The 20,325-nt window shown below is 48.6% G+C and overlaps 1 protein-coding gene across 1 annotated transcript in view; it reads left to right on the top strand.

Annotated features, from left to right (window-relative positions):
- The first annotated feature begins 1,278 nt into the window (after positions 1-1,278).
- C2CD2 (C2 calcium dependent domain containing 2) overlaps positions 1,279-20,325 on the top strand; it is a 60,045-nt gene continuing 40,998 nt past the window's right edge. Inside the window, exons 1-2 of the mRNA XM_082654418.1 lie at positions 1,279-1,886; positions 17,267-17,365. Of these exons, the coding sequence (XP_082510544.1) occupies positions 1,614-1,886; positions 17,267-17,365 (372 nt within the window). The 5' untranslated portion in view covers positions 1,279-1,613. The remainder of the gene's footprint in view (positions 1,887-17,266; positions 17,366-20,325) is intronic.

Below are 20,325 nucleotides of genomic sequence, written 5' to 3'. Positions count from 1 at the left end.
CACACACACTTCTTCAAATGCCATTACATCCAACCTCCCCCTTTCCAGCCCGGCACCTCACCCTCCTCTTCAGTACTTGGTATCCAGGGCAGATTCGTCACAGCATCTGTGGTTCTCTTTGTTCTACTGCTCCCAGGGTTTTCACGAAATAGCTGTCAATAAATGCCATTAGCCTCTGAACCAGATCCAGACCCTAACCTCCATCGGCCCAACTAGTCCGTCTTCTTAGCAATCTCCCCTCTGAGCCAGGTTGGAAGGCTTCTCTTTACCCACTGCCGTGGCAGAGGGAGGGGCTGGGGAGGAGCCAGTGAGGACCCTCTGCTGCAGCGTCGGGGCCAGAATCCTCACTGATGTTACCAACCAGACAGGCAGACCCTGGCTAGGTAAGAGAAGGCTAAGTGCTCAGGTCTAACCAACCCAATTCAAGGTCAAATTCCCTTCATACAGCCGCAGAACTACAAGCAAATCACTATTTTATGATTCAGGCTTTGCATTAGGCCTTGGAGAATCTCAGGCTAGTGTTTTGAGGCGTTGCCTAATGACGGGGGCGGACTGCAAGGTGAGGGGCGCAGGGAGCGCGCCACACACATGCGCACACACAAACTTCTTAATGGGCATTTTCCTGAGACCCTCCCAGGAGTGATCATGGCAGCTCTTAAAGCGAGGTTCCAGACTTAGGGTGCGAGTGCTGGATTTCCAGGGGCTTTCCAAGTATGTTAAAACCGGACAACTGTCTTTTGCTGGTGGGCAGATGGCGATCCTAGAAATCACCCTTTCACACGCACAGGCGCGCGCACACACATGCACGCACACGCGTGCACACACGCGCACACAGGCTCACGGAAGCCCCGCCAGCCCGCCCCACTGTAGCCCTGGGGTTGGGCTGACTAATTGGAAAGTCCCGCGCTTTCGCGTCTCCACGCCGGAGACAGGTCCGCGCAGGAGGATGCAGCGCCGGGCGCACACGCGGCCACCGCGCAGCCATGGTCCGGGCGAAGGCGCCGGAGGTGGCAGGCGGCGCGCGCACACGGCCGGCGGGGACCGAGGCCGCAGCGGGGGCGGGGTCGGCAGGGGAGCTGGGCGCTGGGCCTTTCAAGGGGCGGGCGGGGCGGGCTGCGGGGAGCGGGGAGCGGGGAGCGGCGGGGACGACCTGGGCTCAGGAAAGGCCCAGGCCCCGCCCCGCCCCGCAGGCCGCGCCCCTTCCCCCGCCCCGCGGCCCCGCCCCTCCTCCGGCCGCCGCTGGGCCGCGGGCGGGACGCCTGGGGCGGCGCGCTGGAGGAAAGACGCCCGGCCACGGCCCCGGGAACTACCAGACGCCCGAGTCGGGAACGCGGAACACCGCGTCCCCGTTTGCTAGGGGAGGCGCAGTCCCGGGCCGTGGCCGTCGTGAGGCGGCTGGGCTTTTCCTCCCGCTCACCCCGCCCGCCGGCCTCTCGGCGCCCGGGGCCCGCGTCGCCAGCCGCCTGGATCCGCCCGCCGCGCCCCCTCCCCGCCCCCCGCGAGCCCCGGCCGGCCGCGAGCTAATGTCCTGAGCTCGCCGCCCGCGGGCTGTGCGCCCGGCCAGGGGCTGCCTGGGAAGTTGGGGCGAGGCGCGCCGGGTATGCGCCATCACCATGTCCCGCCTGGACTCGTGGCTCGGTGAGGTCCAGTGGCTGGGCTTGGTGGCGCTCTTCGTCGTGGCCTTGGGCACTGTGGGCCTGTACCTGGCGCAGTGGGCGCTGGCCAGGGCGCGACCCCGCTCCCCGAGGCGGGCGGCGGAGCCCGGCGAGGGCCAGCGCCCCGAGCCGGATGCGCTGCTCGCCTGGATCGTGACGCTGAGCATCTGGAGGAAGCAGTGGCAGGCCGCCTGGGTGGCCGCCCTGAACGATGAGGCCAAACGGAGAGCGGTGAGTTTCCGTGAGGGCCGGTCGTGCTGCGGGGTCGGGCGCGGTGATCTCGGGGCGCGGGTTCAGAGCAGAGCTCTTCTTCCCTGGAGGCTCGCCACAGCCCTTGACTGATTCGAGGGGCAGAGCATCCTTGAAAGTTAGGAGAAAGACCCTGAAGACTGGAGGACCCTTGATGGGGAATCAAGACAAAATGATTCGATTTTATTAACCAGACATGAGGTGTGCCAGGCCCTAGGCTCCACTGGAGGGACAGACTGGTTGTTGGAGAGACTTTTCGGGGTGCCCCTTCCCCTTCAGGCTCATACTTGCCCTTCCTGGCGTCCCAGGTGGATTCCCGTATTCAGGTGGACCCCGAACTGCGTTTGCACCTGAATAACTGTGAACCAAATATGCTTCCGCGTACAGAGCTGAATTTCGCCCAGCGTGTTATTTCCAGAAGGTTTGCATTCCTTGGCATTTAAAATTAGTGACCGTTGAGGGCTAGCCGCTCGCCAGACATGTACTGGGGGCTTCAGGTACGTCTGTCATCTCTGAATCCTCGCAACTCCTGCGACAGAGGCATTGTCAACATTTCACAGGTGGGGAAACTGAGGCCTGGAAAGGTTAAGTAATCCGCCCAAGGTCACACAGCCTGTGGGTGGCAGAGCTGGGATTTGAACCCACCTATCTCCTACCTCAAAGCTCAGGGGCTTATGACGGAGCTCTGCTACCTCATGCTCCTGTGGTTATGTTTCTTGTCTGGTTAATGACTGGGTGACTTATTTTTGCTTCTAAGACATCTTGGTTTAATGACAAGCTCCTGGCGTCTGCTATTTCTTGGTGTTCCATAGGAGGAATGGGGGCCTGGGGGGTTTGGGGTACCTCCCAGTCTTCGCCTGTCCTCATGGCTCCCAGGTGTACTGCATTCCGCCACCTGCTTGGGAACTCAGTGGAGAAGCCTGTGGCGCTTCGCTTTGGAAATAGTGAATGCTGTGTGTCTGGACCATCAACCTTCAAAATATTCCACGGTGGGCCCTCTGTGTGGTCTTTGCGCATGGCCTTGACTGACTCACATAGCCACGGGTTTAAAAAACAAAATAGCTTTGAGTGTGAATGAGCATAAATCCAACAAAAGACCGTGTTCTGAACCCTGGGGAGAAAAAAAATAACCATAACCTTTGGATGAAAAAAGCCTTCAAGGTCATTTGACTGCCGTCTGCCTCGGTGCCTGGAGTCCGTGCCGCGGCCGCCAGAACCGGACAGCTCTTCGGGGGGGCCACCCCACCTCTTGTGGGAGCCCCTAAAGCCACGTGACCTCACCTATGTGAGCAAACACAGCTTTGTTTCCCCACGAAGCTGCTGTCATTGATCCCTGGTTGACCTGGTGTCCAGGGCCTGCGTTCCGGGGCTGAGTACACTGCAGGCTGGAGTTGTGAGCGGGTGAAAGTCTTGTCCCAGCTGGATGAGACAGGGCGCGTGACGTGGGCCACTGATTCTGCTTCTCAGCCTTTCGTGAGCTGTAACATGCGTGTTGGTGTGGGGCGAATGATCTGTAGGGTCCTGGTCGTCCCCCTGGGACTCCTGAGAGGGTCAGGCAGAGGCACGAGCCTCCCTCCTGTAAGTCTGGGACAGTCCTGCTTAAACCATTCTGCCGTGTTCCCTGACATTTCCTGATTGGCTTAGAAACTATGATTGCCTTCGATATAATGCTTCCAGATTACCCTCTTGCCTGGAGCCCTCAGAGAGAAAGGAGGATATCCCTGCTCTGGAATTTTTCTGCAGCCGGTCGGGTAAGGCTGAGAACTGAAGCAAATACCTGAAGGTTTCGGAGGCAGACCTTTCTCCCTACTCACTTGAATCCGTGTGGGAGGAGAGAGGGCCCTTGGCTCAGGGGGCGGGGAGAGATCTGGCTCCTTTGCACCTTCTCCGTTCTCTGCTATTCGCCATGCACTGCAGAGTCTTAGACACCAGTTTTTCCAGAGCTCCTGCCCGGAAGGGGCAATAATGTACTGGGTTTAAGCTCAAGGCAGCCCTGAGTCTCCTCTGACAGTAGACTGGGTCTGACTGTGGTGTCAGGTGCGTGGGTGTGTGTGTGTGTGTATGCGCGCGCGCGTGTGTGTGCGTGTGTGTGCGTGCGTGTGTACGTGTGTGTGCGTGTGTGTGATGGGGGGAGGGAATTGCTGGCGTCACTTTGCTCTCCCTGGTGCCTGGAAATGTTGCTCGATTTGAATTCAGATGGAACGTTCTGCAGGCTGATAGGATCTGGGTAACTCCTGCCCTGGCCTTGGCATACCTCTCCCCTGTCCTGGGCCATCCCGACCGCGACACTCATGACAGCGTGGGTGAGCAGTCCCTGGTGTTCCGTTAGCGGCTGTCCTGACCTGGCAGCCAGCCCTGCGGAGTCTCCCTCTGCCCTGCCTCCAACACGATTTCCACTAATCCCCGATTAGGGTTGACCCTCCAAGCCCGCACTCAGCCCGGCGAGCCACAGCTTAGCGTCCCCCTTCTGCCCCGACCCTGTCCCGTTATCTGTCTGCCCTGGCCCGGGAGGAGACCACTTCTCTGCCTATCGCGCTGGGGGATTGGCGGTAACTCAGGCATCTCCAGCGTCTTCCGTGCGAGGTGGGATTCTCTCCTGAATGGAGCGACTCCTCCCATTCTGTTTTACTCCAGCTTGTGTTTTAGGACTGCAAGGAACCCTAAACCCTTCTCGCAGCACCTCTTGCTTCTCCGAAAGGCGAGACTGAGGCCCACGGGCTAGAGAGACTTGCCAGGGTTGACCTAGACCCTGGGCTGGGGGGTTTTCCTGGTCCATCCACATCTGCAGTCATGGTCCCCTGTGGGCAGCAGACTTGACTTTGAGACCCAAATGTTTCCTTTAGTTGCGGTCCAGCAAGAAAGGATAAAAGGGTGCGATTGTTTAATGCATCATCCCTAACAAAGGGGCTCCTATCTCCTAGGAGCTGAGGGTGGGTCAGTAGCTTGTGGAGTCTCCTTTGGCCCCGGATGACCAGGGACTGTGGCACTGCAGGTTCCCTGTGTCAGAGGGCCCCTGGGATTGTAACCCTCACTCTGAGTAATTAGAATGGTGAATTGGAGAGACAGGTGAGGAGACCGAGGCTGCTCTGCCAGCTGGTCGGGCTGATGCCAGGTGTTTGGGGAACACTGGCGAATTGCCTAGAGAGCTTTGAAAAAATACACATGCCTGCTCCCTCCCCCGCTTCAGACTCAGGAAGTTGTTGGGGGCGCAGGGAGCTTCCTATATTTTTCACAAGTTCCCCGAGCTAGCCCCTCACTAGTGAGAAGCTGCTGGGTACACACAGTGTCCGTAAGCCAGCCACCAGTCAGTCAGTCAGGTCCCCCTCACCCCACGTCTCTCCACTCTGCCATCGCAAACACCTAATTCCAGCTGATCTGATGGCGGTTCGGTCCCAGAGAACAGAAAGTTCCCGGAACTGGCTCAGTCACCAGACTGGGAACTAATGCTGTATTATTTAAAGGCAACAGCTGAGGTTTTCCCTTTGGTTCCCCTGCATTTATTTACATGAACATTTACAAAGTGGTTTGGGGCGACAGTCACCCCAGCAGTGGTCCACACCTGGTGGCTCCAGTGTTGCCGTTTCCACAGCAGGTCACCAGCTATGGAAGCCAGTGTGCCCATGGTCCCCTGCCCCCTCCGGGTGGGCTGGACAGTGCCTTCCTCCCAAGGCTGCGGCTGTTGGGACCACGTGCGGGGAACAGCATTCTGAGAGTGAGGGCCACGTTCTGGACTTGTCCAGCAGGCCCAGGCCCCGGGTGGGGAGGGTTAACAGAGCTGTTTGTCTCTTTAGTCTTTTGCCCCAGGATTTTTTTCAGAGGAATGTTCTAAATGCAAACGACCGAGACTGTAGGACAATTTGTGGTCTTTGTGGGAAGAAAAAAAAAAAAAATGTCCTGTGAACTTAGAACATGTTATTAATAGCTCTGACTCGTATAGGAGGTGTGGCAACTTGAAAAGTAAACAAAGTGACAAGACTTGGGAGTTTCCTTATTCTATAATGAGCTTCCTTCGTGCGCTGCTCCCAAAAATTCAAGCTCCTTGACCACCCACGGTGGCCACAGTCTAAGTCAGCTGGTAAGAATGGGAAGGCACTCTCTGCCTGACCCCCAAACCGGTCTCCTTTCCATTGCTCAAACATTCAGTGTTCTCTCCTCTGTGGGATCTTCCCACAAGGCATTTATTGTGTCTCCAACATTATTTAACCTTTCTCCTTATTTAACTCCTGTCAGTATTTCAGGTCTCAGCACAGGGGTCCCTGACCTTCTGCTGCCCCACCCTCTCCCCAGCAGGACCCTGTGGTCACTGGTGCCCTCATCAGCTCCCGGGATTGTGAGGGAGGCCAGAGCCCTGTCCGTCCAGGCACAGCGCACCCGGTGCCCAGCGCACGGCTGGCTTGGGCCAGGTGGCGATTGGAGCATGAATAACAGGCCCTGTTAGAAACTTGTCGCTGGAAGGGGACAAACGGTGGAGATGCGCATCACCCCGTCTGGACACAGGCCTCCCCTGCTTGGGAGCTGGCCAGGCCTGGGCCGAACAAGCTGTTTAATGTGCTTTGTTTTTCACTTCTAAAGAATCAACATTAAAGGAGGCTCACTGATGACTTTGCAAACTGTCAATAGAAACGAGGAGTAGATGCCAGTTCAGGTTGTTCTTTGCATTCACCCATTCTCTCAGCAAGACGGGAATTCAGGGGAAGGAAGAGTGGGTGTAGTGTTAGTGTCAACTAAAACGCAGCATCCACTCCTGTCAGCCCCTCGTGGGTTGCTGAGGAGGGAAGGGACCTCTTGAGCCACTCGGAAGAGTTGTGTGGCCACTGCTTAGGCTGGAAGGCAGCTCTGGGGCTGTGTGACCTTGGGCAAGCCCTGACCTCTCTGTGCTTCATCCGTGGAAGAGGATAAGTTTGGGTTCAGTCTGGAAAGCAGCATCCACTCCAGATGCGATGAGATCTGTGCGAGGCCTTTAGTCAACAGAGTCAACAAAGATGGGCTGCTTTCTTGTAACATCTTCCTTAAAAAAAAAAAGCTTTAAATTTTTTACTGCTTTTAGATTTAGAGAGAAGTTTCAAAAATAATTCAGTTTCCATACTTTCCTCAGCCAGCCTTACATAACCATAGCACAAGAGCAGAACCAAGAAATTAACATTGGTACGATGTCACTATAATATAGTATAATGATACTAACACTGTAAAAATATGAGAAATTAACATTGGTATAATGTTACTATGTTTCATAGTACAATCATATTATCATTGTAGCCTATAAGAAATTAATATTGGCACAATGTTACTATATTTTATAATGAAATGATATTAACATTGTAACAGTACAAGAAATTAACAGAAGTTTTTAACTAAACTGAAGACGCTACTTTTTTTTTCTTTTTTAACATCTTTGTTGGAATATAATTGCTTTACAATGTTGTGTTAGTTTCTGCTGTATAACAGAGTGAATCAGCTATATGTACACATATATCCCCATATCTCCTCCCTCTTGCGTCTCCCTCCCACCCTCTCTATCCCACCCCTCTAGGTGGTCACAAAGCACCGAGCTGATCTCCCTGTGCGATGCAGCTGCTTCCCAATAGCTATGTATTTTACATTTGGGAGTGTATATATGTCCATGCCTCTCTCTCACTTCGTCCCAGCTTACCCTTCCCCCTCCCCGTGTCCTCAAGTCCATTCTCTACTTCTGTGTCTTTATTCCTGTCCTGCCCCTAGGTTCATCAGAACCATTTTTTTTTTTTTTTTTTTAGATTCCATATATATGTGTTAGCATATGGTATTTGCTTTTCTCTTTCTGACTTACTTCACTCTGTTTGACACACTCTAGGTCCATCCACCTCATTACAAATAACTCAATTTCCTTTCTTTTTATGGCTGAGTAACATTCCATTGTATATATGTGCCACATCTTCTTTCTCCATTCGTCTGTCGACGGATACTTAGGTTGCTTCCATGTCCTGGCCATTGTAAATAGTGCTGCAATGAACATTGTGGTACATGACTCTTTTTGAATTATGGTTTTCTCTGGGTGTAGGCCGAGTAGTGGGATTGCTGGGTCATATGGTAGTTCTATTTTTAGTTTTTTAAGGACCTTCATACTGTTCTCCATAGTGGCTGTATCAATTTACATTCCCACCAACAGTGCAAGAGGGTTCCCCTTTCTCCACACCCTCTCCAGCATTTATTTGTAGATTTTTTGATGATGGCCATTCTGACAGGTGTGGGATGATATCTCATTGTAGTTTTGATTTGCATTTCTCTAATGATTAGTGATGTTTCATGTGTTTGTTGGCAGTCTGTATATCTTCTTTGGAGAAATGTCTGTTCAGGTCTTCTGCCCATTTTTGGATTGGGTTGTCTGTTTTCTTGATATTGAGCTGTATGAGCTGCTTGTAAATTTTGGAGATTAATCCTTTGTCAGTTGTTTGGTTGGAAATATTTTCTCCCATTCTGAGGGTTGTCTTTTCATCTTGTTTATGGTTTCCTTTGCTCTGCAAAAGCTTTTAAGTTTCATTAGGTCCCATTTGTTTATTTTTGTTTTTATTTCCATTTCTCTAGGAGGTGGGTCAAAAAGGATCTTGCTGTGATTTATGTCAAAGATTGTTCTTCCTATGTTTTCCTCTAAGAGTTGTGTAGTGTCTGGCCTTACATTTAGGTCTTTAGTCCATTTTGAGTTTATTTATGTGTATGGTGTTAGGCAGTGTTCTAATTTCATTCTTTTACATGTAGCTGTCCAGTTTTCCCAGCACCACTTATTGATGAGGCTGTCTTTTCTCCATTGTATATTCTTGCCTCCTTTATCAAAAATAAGGTGACCATAGGGCTTCCCTGGTGGCGCAGTGGTTGAGAGTCCACCTGCCAATGCAGGGGGCATGGGTTCATGCCCCGGTCCGGGAAGATCCCACATGCCATGGAGTGGCTGGGCCCGTGAGCCATGGCCGCTGAGCCTGTGCGTCCGGAGCCTGTGCTCTGCAACGGGAGAGGCCACAACAATGAGAGGCCCGCGTACCGCAAAAAAAAAAAAAAAGGTGACCGTATGTGCGTGGGTTTATCTCTGGGCTTTCTATCCTGTTCCATTGATCTATATTTCTGTTTTTGTGCTAGTACCATACTGTCTTGATTACTGTAGCTTTGTAGTATGATCTGAAGTCAGGGAGCCTGATTCCTCCAGCTCCGTTTTTCTTTCTCAAGATTGCTTTGGCTATTCGGGGTCTTTTATGTTTCCATACAAATTGTGACATTTTTTGCTCTAGTTCTGTGAAAAATGCCATTGGTAGTTTGATAGGGATTGCAATGATACTACCCAAAGATTGCTTTGGGTAGTATAGTCATTTTCACAATGTTGATTCTTCCAATCCAAGGACATGGTATATCTCTCCATCTGTTTGTATCATTTTTAATTTCTTTCAGCAGTGTCTTATAGTTTTCTGCATACAGGTCTTTTGTCTCTTTAGGTAGGTTTATTCCTAGGTATTTTATTCTTTTTGTTGCAGTGGTAAATGGGAGTGTTTCCTTAATTTCTCTTTGAGATTTTTCATTATTAGCGTATAAGAATGCAAGAGATTTCTGTGCATTAATTTTGTATCCTGCTACTTTACCAAATTCTTTGATTAGCACTAGTAGTTTTCTGGTAGCATCTTTAGGATTCTCTATGTATAGTATCATGTCATCTGCAAACAGTGACAGCTTTACTCCTTCTTTTCTGATTTGGATTCCTTTTATTTCTCTTTCTTCTCTGATTGCTGTGGCTAAAACTTCCAAAACTGTGTTGAATAATAGTGGTGAGAGTGGGCATCCTTGTCTTGTTCCTGATTTTAGGGAGAATGGTTTCTGTTTTTTACCATTGAGAATGATGTTGGCTGTGGGTTTGTCATATATGGCCTTTATTATGTTGAGGTAAGTTCCCTCTATGCCTACTCTCTGGAGAGTTTTTATCATAAATGGGTGTTGAATTTTGTCAAAAGCTTTTTCTGCATCTATTAAGATTATCATATGGTTTTTATCCTTCAGTTTGTTAATATGGTGTATCACATTGATTGATTTGCATATATTGAAGAATCCTTGCATTCCTGGAATAACCCCCACTTGATCATAATGTATGATCCTTTTAATGTGCTGTTGGATTCTGTTTGCTAGTATTTTGTTGAGGATTTTTGCATCTACGTTCATCAGTGATATTGGCCTGTAGTTTTCTTTCTTTGTGACATCTTTGTCTGGTTTTGGTATCAGGGTGATGGTGGCCTTGTAGAATGAGTTTGGGAATGTTCCTCCCTCTGCTATATTTTGGAAGAGTTTGAGAAGGATAGGTGTTAGCTCTTCTCTAAAGGTTTGATAGAATTCACCTGTGAAGCCATCTGGTGCTGGGCTTTTGTTTGTTGGAAGATTTTCAATCACAGTTTCAATTTCAGTGCTTGTGATTAGTCTGTTTATATTTTCTGTTTCTTCCTGGTTCAGTCGTGGAAGGTTGTGCTTTTCTAAGAATTTGTCCATTTCTTCCAGGTTGTCCATTTTATTGGCATAGAGTTGCTTGTAGTAATCTCTCATGATCCTTTGTATTTCTGCAGTGTCAGTTGTTGCTTCTCCTTTTTCTTGTCTAATTCTGTTGACTTGAGTCTTCTCCCTTTTTTTCTTGTTGAGTCTGGCTAGTGGTTTATCAATTTTGTTTATCTTCTCAAAGAACCAGCTTTTAGTTTTATTGGTCTCTGCTGTCGTTTCCTTCATTTCTTTTTCATTTATTTCTCATCTGATCTTTATGATTTCTTTCCTTCTGGTAACTTATGGGTTTTTTTGTTCTTCTTCGTCTAATTGCTTTAGGTGTAAGGTTAGGTTGTTTATTTGAGGTGTTTCTTGTTTTTTTGAGGTAGGATTGTATTGCTGTAAACTTCCCTCTTAGAACTGCTTTTGCTGCATCCCATAGATTTTGGGTTGTCGTGTTTTCATTGTCATTTGTTTCTAGGTACTTTTTGATTTCCTCTTTGGTTTCTTCAGTGATCTCTTGGTTATTTAGTAACATATTGTTTATCCTCCATGTGTTTGTATTTTTTACACTTTTTTTCCCTGTAATTGATATCTAGTCTCATAGCATTGTGGTCAGAAAAGATACTTGATACAACTTCAATTTTCTTAAATTTACGAAGGCTTGGTTTGTGACCCAAGATATAATCTATCCTGGAAAATGTTCCATGGGCACTTGAGAAGAAAATGTATCCTGTTGTTTTTTGGATGGAATGTCCTATAAATATCAATTAAGTCCATCTTGTCTAATGGGTCATTTAAAGCTTGAATTCCCTTGTTTATTTTCATTTTGGATGATCTGTCCATTGGTGAAAGTGAGGTGTTAAAGTCCCCTACAATTATTGTGTTACTGTCGATTTCCGCTTTTATGGCTGTTAGCATTTGCCTTATGTATTGAGGTGCTCCTGTGTTGGGTGCATAAATATTTACAATTGTTATATCTTCTTCTTGGATCGATCCCTTGATCGATTATGTAGTGTCCTTCTTTGTCTCTTGTAATAGTCTTTATTTTAAAGTCTATTTTGTCTGATATGAGAATTGCTACTCCAGCTTTCTTTTGATTTCCATTTGCATGGAATATCTTTTTCCATCCCTTCACTTTCAGTCTGTATGTGTCCCTAGGTCTGAAGAGGGTCTCTTGTAGACAGCATATATACGGGTCTTGTTTTTGTATCCATTCAGCCAGTCTGTGTCTTTTGGTTGGAGCATTTAATCCATTTACATTTAAGGTAGTTATCAATATGTATGTCCCTATTACCATTTTCTCAATTGTTTTGGGGTTGTTTTTGTAGATCTTTTCCTTCTCCTGTGTTTCCTGCCTAGAGAAGTTCCTTTAGCGTTTGTTGTAAAGCTGGTTTGGTGGTGCTGAATTCTCTTAACTTTTGCTTGTCTGTAAAGATTTAAATTTCTCTGTCGAATCTGAAAGAGATTCTTGCTGGGTAGAGAAATCTTGGTTGTAGGTTTTTCCCTTTCATCACTTTAAATATGTCCTGCCACTCCCTTCTGGCTTGCAGAGTTTCTGCTGAAAGATCAGCTGTTAACCTTATGGGGATTCCCTTGTATGTTATTTGTTGCTTTTCCCCTGCTGCTTTTAATATTTTTTCTTTGTATTTAATTTTTGATAGTTTCATTAGTATGTGTCTTGGTGTGTTTCTCGTTGGATTTATCCTGTGTGGTACTCCCTGTGCTTCCTGGACTGGATTGACTATTTCCTTTCCCATGTTAAGGAAGTTTTCAACTATAATCTCTTCAAATATTTTCTCAGACATTTCTTTTTGTTGTCTTCTTCTGGGACACCTGTAATTCAAATGTTGGTGTGATTAATATTGTCCCAGAGGTCTCTGAGACTGTCCTCAATTCTTTTCATTCTTTTTTCTTTATTCTGCTCTGGGGTAGTTATTTCCACTGTTTTATCTTCCAGGTCACTTATCCATTCTTCTGCATCAGTTGTTCTGCTATTGATTCCTTCCAGAGAATTTTTAATTTCATTTATTGTGCTGTTCATCATTATTTGTTAGCTTTTTAGTTCTTTGAGGTCCTTGTTAAACGTTTCTTGTATTTTCTCCAATCTGTTTCCAAGATTTTGGATTATCTTTACTGTCATTGCTCTGAATTCTTTTTCAGGTAGACTGCCTATTTCCTCTTCATTTGTTTGGTCTGGTGGGTTTTTACCTTGCTCCTTCATCTGCTGTGTGTTTCTCTGTCTTCTTATTTTGCTTAATTTACTGTGTTTGGGGTCTCCTTTTCTCAGGCTGCAGGTTTGTAGTTCCCATTGTTTATTGGTGGGTAAGGTTGGTTCAGTGGCTTGTGTAGGCTTCCTGGTGGAGGGGACTGGTGCCTGTGTTCTGGTGGATGAGTCTGGATCTTGTCTTTCTGGTGGGCAGGGCTGCGGCCGGTGGTGTGTTTTGGGGTGTCTGTGAACTTAGTATGATTTTAGGCAGCCTCTCTGCTATTGGGTGGGGTTGTGTTCCTGTCTTGCTGGTTGTTTGGCATGGGGCGTCCAGCACTGGAGTTTGCTGGCCGTTGGGTGGAGCTGGGTCTTAGTGTTGAGATGGAGATCTCTGGAGAGCTCTTGCTGATTGATATGACATGGGGCTGGGAGGTCTCTGGTGGTCCAATGTCCTGAACTCGGCTCTCCCACCTCAGAGTCTCAGGCCTGACACCGGACCGGAGCACCAGACCCTGTCAGCCACATGGCTCAGAAGAAAAGAGAGAAAAAAAGAAAGAAAAATAATAATAAAATAAAATAATTAAAATTTAAAAATTATTAAAATAAAAAAATTATAAAGTAATTTAAAAAAAAGAAGACAGTAACGAAACCAATAAACAAATCTGCCAATGATAACAAGAGCTAAAAACTATACTAAGATAAACATAAAAATCAGAAACAAGTCGGTCGCAGACAGCAAACCCCAAGTCTACAGTTGCTCCCAAAGTCCACTGCCTCAATTTTGGGTTGATTTGTTGTCTAGTCAGGTATTCCACAGATGGAGGTACCTCAGGTCACTTGTGGGGATTTAATCCGCTGCTCCTGAGGCTGCACAGAGATTTGCCTCCTGTTCTTTGTTTGCACAGCTCCCGGGGCTCAGCTTTGGATTTGGCCCTGCCTCTGCGTGTAGGTTGCCCTCAGGCATCTGTTCCCACCCAGACAGGACAGGGTTCAAGCAGTGGCAGATTAGGGGACTCTGGCTCACTCAGGCCGGGGGCGGCGGGGCAGGGGGGGTGGGTGGCGGGGAGGGAGGGGTACGGTAGTTATAATTGGAATGTGGGGCAAGCCTGCAACAGCAGAGGCCGTGGTGACTTTGCAACCGCCTGAATTTCACCGGCTTTCCGCCAGTATTCTTTTATTGTTCCAGGGTCCCGTTCAGGTCCTACATGGATTGAGTTGCTGCTTTGCGTTTGTCTCCTGCAGGCTGTAACAGTTTCCCAGTGTTCCCTTGTTTCTTTGTGACCTTGACAACTCTGAGGACTCTTGATTGTTATCTTGCCAAATATCCCTCAGTTTGGTGTTTTCACACAAGTGGACTGCAGTTATACAAACCACAGAAGCGATGCACCCCTTTCAGCGTGCTGCGTCACGGGGTGCGTGATGTCAGTGTGGCGTACCACTGGGGAGAAGCAGTGGCCTTCATTCCTTGGTTAAGGTGATTTCCGCCTGTTTCTCTTCTTACATCTTAGGTCTCCTCTTATCCTTTCCTGCTATAGTTACCACATAACTTGGGGAGATACTTTGAGGTTGTACAAATCCTGTCACCCCTCATACTTCCACTCACTGATTTTGGCATCCATCTGTGTATCTAGTCTGCAGCCATTGGCTTCTGTGGAGTTTGCCTAATGATGATTTTCTGTTTCCCTCTCTCCTTCTGCGTTTATTCATTGGAATCCTACTGCAAGAAAGAGCTGCCACTTCTCCTCCATCTATATATGTAATTGATTATTTACATCAGCATGGACTCATGGGTATTTATTTTATTCCATGGGTTATAATTCAGTACCATCACTATTTATTTTGTTGCTTAAACTGTTCTTGTTTTGGCCATTAGAAGCTCTTTTGTGTTCTTCCATCGATATATATATATATACACACACACATAGCTTTTTTCTTTTCTTAGCATCTCATTTCTTGACGGTTCCACAAGGTGTCTGCTCTGAGCTCGTCTTGTATTTTCCTCTTCTCTGGCCCTGGATTCAGCCACTTTTCTAAGCAGCTCTGATTCCTTTTCCTGGAGAAGTGTTTAGAAAACAAGATCTGGGCATCAGGTGTGCTCATTACTGCTGGGGTCTCATTGCTTCTAGACCCTCTTAGTGGACAGACCTAGGAAATGTATATGTGGACGCTAACACATTCATGTGCACACAGCTCTCTGTCTGCATCTTCAAAACCACGACTATACCTACATCCTGGATTCCAGGTCAACGGCACAGAGTTCATTTTCATCTTCCCCTTTCCTTATCTCGAACTTCTTCCTCCAGAAGTGAGGTATCTGGGACTTACTCTCTGTAGCATATTTATTTGGCCAATTCTAGTTTACACATAACTTACTTTCTGAATTGCTGACCTGTACCCCCATGAGAAACACATTTACTGACTAGATTCTAGCATTTATGTGCAGCCAGGATACTGTTTTCTTCAGTTTCTCAGGTTAGATCTGTTCCCCACCCCTTCGCGTGGTCGTGTTCTTTACTTGTGGTGGAGTGAGGTTTGCCTTCTATCTGGGTTTCCTCCCATATCCAGATTTTTCAAAAATCCATCTTTCGCCAGTGATTTGGGATGCCACCTTTGTCACATACCGTGTCCACACGTGTTGTGGTCTATTCTGGACATCCTGTTCCAGCCCTACTAGTCGTCTGTATGTTCACGCTTTGAATCACAGAGGTTCTAGAGTGCGTCTTAACGTCAAGGAGAGCTAGTCTCTTGTTTTTGCTTTCTCAGTGTTTTCCTGGCAATTCCTGCCTGTTGCTTTTCCTGTGGATGTAAAATCTTGCTCTAGTCTGAGTGAGGTTGAGTCCGGAACAGGGCTGCCTTCCCAAGGACAGGGTGCAGAGATGTGGGAGTTTGTGGTTATGCCGCATGCACGCCGGGCTTCCTGAAACTCAAGGATCAAGCAGAAAGGGAAGGGGAACCTCTGGGTCCTTATTTTAATTTCATAATGTATTTCCTTCGTGAGACTGCCCCTTGACATTAACTTCCCTAGCAAAATATTTCCAGGGTTTTCATTCAGAAGCTGTCATACCTAAGAGGGCATAGATGGCATCTCCTGACGGACAGGGGCAGGAGGTGGCATCGGGGCTGCTTAAGGCAACGCGGTGTCTTCAGGCTGGTGCAGAAGGTGCGTTGTCTCACACGCAGTCCTGGCGGCTGTAACGACTCCCGCAAGGGGTCAGCTCCCTGCCTGGTGCCAGGCTCTGTGCTGGGCGCTGCGCTTTCAGCCACGCAGCTTGGCACACAGGGCGATGTCATCCCCAAGCCCCTGGCCAGCAGGTCACACCAAAACAAGCTCCAGCCGTGGAGAATGTCAGCAGAGCAGCCCCCAAAGCACGACTTTATCACGCTTGAGAAGATTTAATAGATTTAATTCTTCCCTGATGATTTCTAGGGGGTGAGATCAGTGTTGCTAAGACAGGGTGAGGTTAGAAGCATGTCAGTGACAATGTTCTGTGCCCTGTAGGTTTACCCTGGATCACTGGGAACTCTTAAGACACAGCCCCGTGTTGACTTCATTCTTGTTCCTCTGCACTGCACTTGCCAGCAGAGCTTTGGTGCCTTTTTGTGCCATTTTAATTCCCTACCCTTGATCTGACCTTGTAGTTGGAACCAGCACGTCACAGCTGAGAGTCTCAGAAATCGATGAGATACGGAGGGAAGTTGTGGGTCTGAATCTCTTTTTTAACCAGTCGATCGGAGCTCACTTGACGATGATGTACTTTCTGGAACATGTCAGGAAAAGAGTTTAAGAAGAGTTTCGTTCCGGGGTCGTATTGTAGGCGTAAGTGTTCAGCTTCTCAAGAGAACTTATTTTTAAAAGGCCAAGACTTGCTTGGCAATCCAAGCCTGGTTTGTTCTTTTATAAAACATCAATCTTGTTGCCTTGTGGTCATATTCATTACTTGCACGTCTTGCACTTGGAGATTTTAATTGCAAGAACCAAAATGGACATAGGGCGACAAGCCACAGAGGACTTTTCTGGAAGCTTACGGGGATGCACAGAGCCGAGGGTGGGGTTGAACCAGGAGACCCTGGAGGGCAGGAGCCTGGCAGCTCTGGAGGAACCCGATCCTTGGGCATGGCCACCGGCCCAAGTTCATTTCCAGCCAAGGAATCCCAAACTCCAGGGAGAAGCAGCCACAGCCTCCCACTGCGCTCCCCCCACCCCGGGTTCCCCCTCACGTGCTGTTTGGGCAGTGGGAGAGGAGAAGGGGGCCGCCCTCAGTAGAGTGCCAGCGCCCACGTGGAACAGGGAGAGGTGATTCTCTGAAACCGGAGAGAGTGCTTTCCCAGAAGAAGGGCAGCACAGCCCTTGAACCTGCTGTGCCTGGCCAGGTGCTGTGCTTGTACTCCAGACCCACCGTCCACCCCAGGAGCCTGGGCTTCTCCCCTTACACCATAAACACGAACTCTCAAAATATCCTTTGCCGACTTTATTGCAACATCTTTGGGTTCGTTCCTGCGCTCCTTACTGATTTCGGCCCGTTGCTGCTACTTAGAGGCATGGATTGAACCAAAGGAAGTCAGACCACATGTTCTGAGGTCTGCCGAGCTTTGCGGCAAGTACGTCATTGCCTTTAGAAAGTAGCCACCCTGCCTGGCACTGCACCCATCTCCTCACTGTGCTTTTCTGTTCCAGGGCCCGCCACTCCTCTGCTTCCAGGAGGACCCGCTGCAGCAGCCCCTGGAGCTGGCCATGGGACAAGTGTCCAGCGTGACCCAGTCAGCCCAGGAGAAGGTGAGCCGGGCACCGTCACCTGCCTTGGGCCTTTCCTCACTGAGGAAGCGAATTTAAAGTGGGGTTGGAGGGCTTCCCTGGTGGTGCAGTGGTTGAGGGTCCGCCTGCTGATGCAGGGGACGCGGGTTCGAGCCCCGGTCCGGGAAGATCCCACATGCCGCGGAGCGGCTGGGCCCGTGAGCCATGGCCGCTGAGCCTGCGTGTCCGGAGCCTGTGCTCTGCAACGGGTGAGGCCACAGCAGTGAGAGGCCCGCGTACCGCAAAAAGATAAATAAATAAAAATAAAGTGGGGTTGGATAACTGAGTCACGTTGCTGTGCAGCAGAGATTGACGCAGCATTGTAAATCAGCTAGACTTCAACTTAAAAAAGAAAAAAAGCTGGTGTGGGGGAATTCATTCTGTCTTAGAATTATTGAAAACGCCAGACACCTTACATCAAAAAAATAAATCTGACCCATCAACTGGATGACTAGATAAATAAAATACGGCCTCTCCACGTGATGGAGTGTTATTTGGCCTCCTAAAGGAACGCAGCTCTGACACGTGTTCCCACGTGGAGGAGCCTCGAAGACACTCCACTAAGTGAGAGAAGCCAGACATGAAAGGACACATAAGATTCCACTTATATGAAATATTCAGAATAGATAAATCAGTAGAGACAGAAAGTAGATTAGTGGTGTCCAGGGGCTGGGGCCGGGTAATGCTTGTGGGGACGTGAACATTGACTGCTCAGGTGAACGGGGACAGGGTTTTGGGGGTGACGAAAATGTTCTAAACTGGTGATATTTGTACAATGCTGTGAAATATATTTAAAAACCATTTAATTGTATAGTTTAAATGGGTGAATTATCTCTCTCTCTATATATATATATAGTTATATAAATAATATGTGAATAATTTCCGTAACACGATATATAGATTTGAGTCATTTAGATATTATATAGAGTTTATTTTATAGCTGCTAAGAGCTCACATGCTGAAGTTACTTATTAGACTGGTCAAATACCATAAATAACTGTAAGTTCTTTTTTTTTTTTTTTTTTAACAAAAAGTATCTGTAGAAGTGCTGAGAAACTCTTAGGTACAAGGCTTACCCTTGTGTCTCTGTATATTTTATTATCAACTTAAACGCATATCATTTAGCAGACAGCAAGGAGGGGACACCTGGGTGGCCCCCGGGCCCAGAAGGAGCTCCCATCCAGCCCCCTGGAGCCCCACCTCGTGTATGTCCCCCCTGGCTCAGCTACAGCGTTGTTGGGGATTTCAAACGTTTATTGTTCTGTGCGCACAATTTCAGAAGAACTTTCTCCTTATAGAACGTGACAGTTGGGAGGTTCATCCAGGTTGATTTGTGTCGCTCTAGTTCATTAGCTGGAACTACAGTTCAGGATTCTGGGTGGACCAGGGCTGCTTTTCCCACCTTCCACTGACGGATAATTAGGTAGTTTTCTCTTTTTCTCAAGTACAGCAGAGCTGCCGTGGACTGTCTCCTGAGTCCTCAGGCACAAGAACGGGAGTATCTCCAGGGCGGGAGTGGCATTCCTAGGTTGTAGGTACGCACGCTTCAGCTCCACCATGGATTCCAGAATTGGTCGCCCAGGGGCTGGCCCAGCTACCTCTGCCGAGGCAGCGCAGGGAAGCTCTCTTTCCCCACCCTTGGCCGATACGGGGTCACGGAGCTCCATAACCCCTGCAACAAGCGTGGAGAAGTCTCTGGAAGATATTGGGAGGAAACTGGTGGCCACAAGGCAGGATGCTGACACCGGCACAGCCCGTAACAGCTGGAAGGGGCCTTGCGAGCAGATGCTCCAGTGCCTAAGTTTCAAAGGCTGGGGGACTGAGGGAAAGATTGCTGCTGGCCTCACCTACCCAAGGCCCCTGCTTGGGAAGTGCCCCTGTGCAGTGAGTGCCCTGTTATTACAAATAGACCCCAGGTCCCTTTGTGGTGCACAGTTTCTGTTTGCTGATTTCTGACACTGTCAGCGTTAAGAGAGGGACAGATCTCAGGGGCTGGCCTGGAGGTGCCAGGAGGGAGCAGAGATTGGAAATGGCAATAGACTATTTTTAAAGGTCTTGATATATAGTGCCGGAAAAGCATCCTTTGGAAAGTGGACAGTTAAACTGTGTTTGTTTTAATACCATTACAGAAATTGCGCATACCCGTCAAAAAGTTAAAAACAATATATAGAAGTGCGTAAGCTTTGTTTTAAGTCTGCCCCCTTCCTCTCTGCTCTCAGCCTTCCTTCCTCTGCTCCCCCCGGATAGGACCATGGACGGCTGTCCACGCTATCTTCTAGGAAGCTTTTTACCCAGTAAACTACTGGGAAAGTGCACACGATCTTGTGTTCTTTTACAAGTTTCTTCGTAGTTCTTGACTCCTGTGTTTTTTTGACCAGGGACCGATTTTGTGGAAGACAACTTTTCCACGGATGGGGGTGGGAAGCAGTGGAGGGGAGATGGTTCAGGCAGGAATGTGAGCGATGGGGAATGGCAGATGAAGCTTCACTCGCTCGCCCACCACTCATCTCCTGCTGTGGGTTCCTGTTAGGCCACAGACCGGCCCCGGGGTTGGGGACCCCTGCGTTAAGCGAAGGACAGGCGTTGTCCCAGGAGCTCGTGCTCTAGGACTGCCTGTCGGGCAGGACACTGATGACGGTGTCTTCCTCCTTTTAGGATCTAAACACCCGCCATGGGTTCCAAACTTAGGTTGAATCCTGTGCCAGCAACGTCACGTGCTCTCTCTGCTCTGTGTAATTCTTGAGAAGGGAAGAACCGTAGCAGAGTCTGAGGACTCCGAAGGTGTCCAAGGAATGCAGACAGGAGATTCAATGACATCCCCCTCCCCTTTCCACGCTCCCTCCGGAGTGTCAGGGTCTGTGTTTCTCATCCCTCTGACTCAGTCCTGACAAGGGACGTGTGGATGACGTTTGAGGTAACGAAAGGGATGACTCTGGGGTCTG

The sequence above is a fragment of the Grampus griseus genome (assembly GCF_964374135.1).
Source record: "Grampus griseus genome assembly, chromosome: 5".
NCBI lineage: Eukaryota > Metazoa > Chordata > Mammalia > Artiodactyla > Delphinidae > Grampus > Grampus griseus.
This window is presented reverse-complemented; position numbering and strand designations above follow the sequence as displayed.